The sequence below is a fragment of the Urtica dioica genome, chromosome 7 (assembly GCF_054948205.1).
Source record: "Urtica dioica subsp. dioica isolate 48M chromosome 7, U.dioica_male_clone48M_v1_H2, whole genome shotgun sequence".
In the NCBI taxonomy this organism is placed as follows: domain Eukaryota; kingdom Viridiplantae; phylum Streptophyta; class Magnoliopsida; order Rosales; family Urticaceae; genus Urtica; species Urtica dioica.
This window is the reverse complement of record NC_142762.1, coordinates 1,092,171-1,097,051: the sequence shown is the minus strand read 5'-3', so window position 1 is coordinate 1,097,051 and position 4,881 is coordinate 1,092,171. Positions and strand designations below refer to the sequence as shown.

Sequence of the window (4,881 nt, the reverse complement as noted above, 5' to 3'; positions counted from 1 at the left end):
CCCCGGAAATGTCTCTGAGTCACCTCCAGGATCTTCTGACTCGGACGCAAAGTCGTCCATGCAGTTAATCTCGTCGAGGACCGATTCCAACGGAGTCATCACAGTCGCGCCGACAACTTCCCCCGGCGTGCCTCGAACGTCCAAGTCGGACTTTGATACGTCAGAACAAGGCTTGTCACGTGCGCCCCTGCCAACCAAGTTGATCACGAGGCGAGGCGCAGTTTCCCCGGACGTAGGGAGATCGGCGCCCCCATCTGTGGCGCGCCCAGCCGGCGCACACTCCTCCCGGGGCTGAGGAATGGGCGCAGTCATGCCCAGCTCACCCTCTTCGAGCCACTGCTCCACTCCACTTGGATTCTCCTCCATGTGCAAAGGAACTTCCCCTAATCCCGCGAAGAGGTCATCCTCTACATGCTCAGAGTCCTGAAACAAGAGAGAGAAATCAATCTCGGGATCCTCAGTTGAGAAGGGGGAATGAATATCCATAATGCAAGAGTGTAGAAGAGAGAAAAAGTGTAGAGAAAGAGAGAAAAAATAAAGTGGAAGAATGAAAGGAGGGAGCCTCTATTTATAGAAATCTGTGGGGAGGTAGGAGTCCAAATCCTACTCTCACAAGAGAAAAACCAAGAAAAAAACGCCCAAAAAGTCGAATTTCACCAGCGCGCGTCGCGCGGTTTGCGCCGCATGGACCGCGCGACGCGCCGTCTGGGGCGCGCGCCGCGCGGTCACGCAAAAAAAAAAAAAGAAAGAAGAATTTTCGTGGGACTTTGAAGTAGGGTTTCCTCAAACACCCAACCAAAAAAAAACTTAAAGTTCATCGCCAGGGACCTGCCTGGCGACGAATTTGGGGGGCTAATGTTGTCGGTCGTTTTCAGAAAAGCCGAAACGTCGAAAAAGCGCGCCCCGCTCGAAGGGCCGATGGTTAGGCCGGAGGTCCTGGAAAGCGGAAAACCCTCCATCACGAGTCGACTTGCAAGCCCTCGCGCCAAACTCTCAGCTCCTTGAGTCGAGCCTCGCTCCTCGAGTTGAGACGTGAGTCATTCTCCTCGAGTCGAGCCTCACTCCTCGAGTCGAGACGTGAGTCATTCTCCTCGAGTCAAGACTTGAGTCAACCTCCTCGGGTCGAGCCTCACTCCTCGAGTCGAGACCGGAGTCCGTCTCCTCGAGTCGAGCCTCGCTCCTCGAGTCGAGACCGGAGTCAGTCTCCTCGAGTCGATCCTCGAGTCGGACCTCACCCGTCGAATAGGTACATTCGTGTCACATGCCGCAAGCGCGGGATGCGAAACCCGAGGCGGTTTGACGGGCCCGGTAGAACGAAGGCCGCGAAAAGCCCACGAAGACCCGGCCCAGCGCGCGCTGCGCCCTCTGCGCCGCGTGCCGCGCCCGGCCGAGGTCGCGCCGCGCGCGATACAGCGCATCCCGTGCCCCGCGGGTTGCGCTCCGCACGCACGCGAACCATGCGCCGTGCGTCGCGCGCCGCACCTTCTTTGTGCGCCTCCGTTTGGTGAGATGCACGCCCGATGTCCCACATAGGCGATGAAGGACCCTCCTAAGGCCCTCAAACACCTATAAATACCCCCTCTCACTGAGGGGGAATCCATCCCATTCATTACTATCGATACGCTCGAATTCTCGCTCTCCTCTGCTTCTCTTGATGCCATCTTTGGCCTGAAGCATTGCTACAAGTCTCTCTCGTTCTTAGAGGTTCTGAAGCACTCTCGGGGACTCTCGGACGTCGCTGCCTCTGATCGAACGCCCCTTAGTGCCCAGGCACGCTCTTAGGGTTCTCCGCTGAGAATCCCTCACGCGTCTAACACGCTAGACGCGCCCGCGGTCTCCGAAGTTCTGAGACGTCGCCAAGGACTCCTCTGCGCTCCGTCTCCTTCGTCGAGCACGCCTCTCTCATAGGCTCCATGCATTACACTGCGTCTCACACGCCTTGAACTACGTTCTGACCTGATCCCACACACGGGTACGTAGGCAGCCTACAACACAAAGGCATGGCCGTTCCTCCTCCTCCCCCCTTCTCGCCTCTGAGAGGTGGGTTGATCGGAGAAAACCTAGCTCGAGAATTTCGAGTTCACACTTTTGGCCCGGGTGCGATCACTTGGTCCGGCCTTGGATCGAACCGCCCGAGGTATATAATCGTTGTTCATTTTCGTGCGACAACAACTTGATCTTTCTTTTCTTAATTCTATCAACTTTTAGTTCGGGGTTCTACCAGGGTAGTCGTATCTATTTTAGTAAGTACTATTGAGACGAAGATATGGGTTGCAAGGTCCCACACTTCGCTCTATCTAATAAACATATTAAGGCCTCAGCCCGAGAAATTTCCTCATTCACTAGTACAAAAAACAGCATTGGGTGCGACTTTTTTCGCACCCAAAGGTCGAAAGTCGCACCCATTGATACCTTTAGGTGCGACTTTAGGTGCGACAAAGTCGCACCCGAAAGTTCGCACCTAAAGGTCATGGGTGCGACTAGTCGCACCCGAAGGTCATGATTTTTAGGTGCGACTTTTAGGTGCGGATATTCGCACCCATAAGTCAGGAAAAATGTGCGAAAAAGTCCGCGCGAAATCCATTGGGTGCGACTAGTCGCACCCATAAATTTGGCGGGTAGGCCAACGGGTGCGACTAGTCGCACCCAAATTCATTCGCGCCAAGTCTTTGGGTGCGACTATTCGCACCCAAATTCATTCGCGCCAAGTCTTTGGGTGCGACTAGTCGCACCCGTTGGTCTACCCGCCAAATTTATGGGTGCGACTAGTCGCACCCGATAGCAATTTTTAAGTTTTTTTTATTTATTATTTAATATTTATTAATTAGAAATTCATTAATTACGAATTCTATAATTGTAATCAAATAACTAAATAGTTTATTAATTAGAAAATTCATTAATTAATATTTATAATCATAATAAAAACTAACCATTTGTTGTTCGATTACAATAATTATATAATGTACGACAAATAATTAAAATAAATGTTCATTCTTTTCCCTTTCCTTTTCCTCGGTTTGTAAACCAATCCTTGAACATTTTACTCCCTCTTCCGCCAAATCTTCCTCCAGAACTGCTGCTACCTCCTCGTCCACTTCCGCTCGTACGCTCACTGCCGCTCGTACGCTCTCGCTGGTAATCTGCTGAACCTGGCGGCGTCGTCTGAGCATCTGCCATTGAAACTGATGGCGGCGTTGTCTGATGCATAGGATGCATCTGAGGCGGCGGCGTCGTCTGAGGCATCTGTGGCATCATGCCGGGAGACATCTGCGGCATCTGTGGCATCGTGCCGGACGACATCTGAGGCAAGGGCGAAAACTGCTGCGTGAACGCAAACATTTGTCGCTGCATCTCCTCCATCTGCTGTTGTTGTGCCGCCATAGCGAGTTGTTGTGCCGCCACCTGAGCTTGGAGCTCGCCAACCACTGGATCTGGAACGCGGCGCCGCGACGAGCCTGAGCCTGACGACGAGCTTTCGTCCTGAGCCTGAGCAATAGCCCAAGATGTTCTCGGGACCGTTGGACCTATTCCAACGTACCAATCTTGACGGTTCCCGAGAATTTCTAGCATCGCGTGCTCCTCTGCGGCGTCCTGGTCAAAGACTACGCCTTGCTCTTCTGCTTGTCGCTGAAGATCCGCCAGTAGAGTAACTATCCGCGCCTTTACACATAAAAAAAGTATTAAAAATTAATTATTATGTAAGTAACGTACTCTTAATTATAACATATGACTTACATGTGCTCGTCTCGCCCAATCTGTCGTCCATTCACCTTTTCTATTATGGTGTTTTTGCTCCCACGTCGTTAACGCGGAGCCCAAAGTCCCATCATCCTTACTCTGTAATTGTTATGAAAATATAAGTACTGAATTTATTTCAACTCAAGTATTTCAAAATTAGAATAACTTACGTTCAAATGACGATGAGCCAAGAAAGAAAGAGATCCTTGAGTCGACCTCGTCTTCTTCTTCTTCGAATTCTCCTTGTTGCGAGTAGATTTTTTCTGCAAATAATTAATTTTGTCATTATTCAATCTGATAAAGATATTGTGATTTATTACAATCATACATTACGTACCTTCCAATCGTCAGTCGCGAACTCGTCTACCACCGCCTCCCAATCCTCTTTCTTATATCCCGGTGGTGTTTCCGCCTTAGCGTTTTCAGTGCTCCCACAAAACTCCAATCTGAACTTCTCTGATAGCTTGGACTTCTGGTTGCGTCGCCTGATCTTGGCATTCCGAATGATAGCCTGATCAATCGTATTCTGAAAGCAATCCGCAGGCAGATCCTCGCCGGTGTCAAGATCCGTGTACACAAATCTGAACTCGGAATGAAGTGCGCTCAAAATAGCAGCCAACATCTGTGGCGTCACTTCACTCCAATCACGAGTCGTAGGCGGGATATGTGCTTTCACCAAAGCACCGAGGCGGTTGTTAAATAGTCCAATTTTTTTATTTTCTTTCCTTATCTCTTGATAGAATGTTTGGTTTATTGGGTCCCACTTGACCACCTTCGCACCCGGTACCCCCTGTGTTGCTCGCGCCGACGTCGAGCCGGTTGTTGGTCCCCTTGATTTCTTAGGACCTTGGGACTCAGTTTCCTGTGGCGGACCTTGAGAATCCGGTCTCTGTGGCGAATCTCCACCAGAACCTGAAGCGGTCGACATCCTATAAAATGAAAACAACATTTGTAAATTGACATCGTATAAAATAAAACAACATTTGTGAACATACATCACAAAACAAAAGGAAACAACATCATACAAAAACGTGGGTAACACCACGGATATATTTTATTATAAAACCTCACATATGGCGGAGGAAAACCGTGGTTACATAGATAGTTCTCATTCATCGTCATCACTACCTATATCAACATCAA

General features: G+C 50.0%; 1 protein-coding gene across 1 annotated transcript; it reads right to left on the bottom strand.

Moving 5' to 3' along the window:
• Positions 1-564: 564 nt before the first annotated feature.
• On the bottom strand, positions 565-4,386 carry LOC149390077 (uncharacterized). The gene is made up of 3 exons (XM_089618937.1): positions 4,076-4,386; positions 3,909-4,001; positions 565-603 (listed from the first exon to the last, which is right to left on the bottom strand). The coding sequence occupies exons 1-3, from the start codon at positions 4,358-4,360 to the stop codon at positions 565-567; spliced, it is 417 nt and encodes a 138-aa protein (XP_089475063.1). The 5' UTR covers positions 4,361-4,386.
• Between the last annotated feature and the right edge of the window lie 495 nt (positions 4,387-4,881).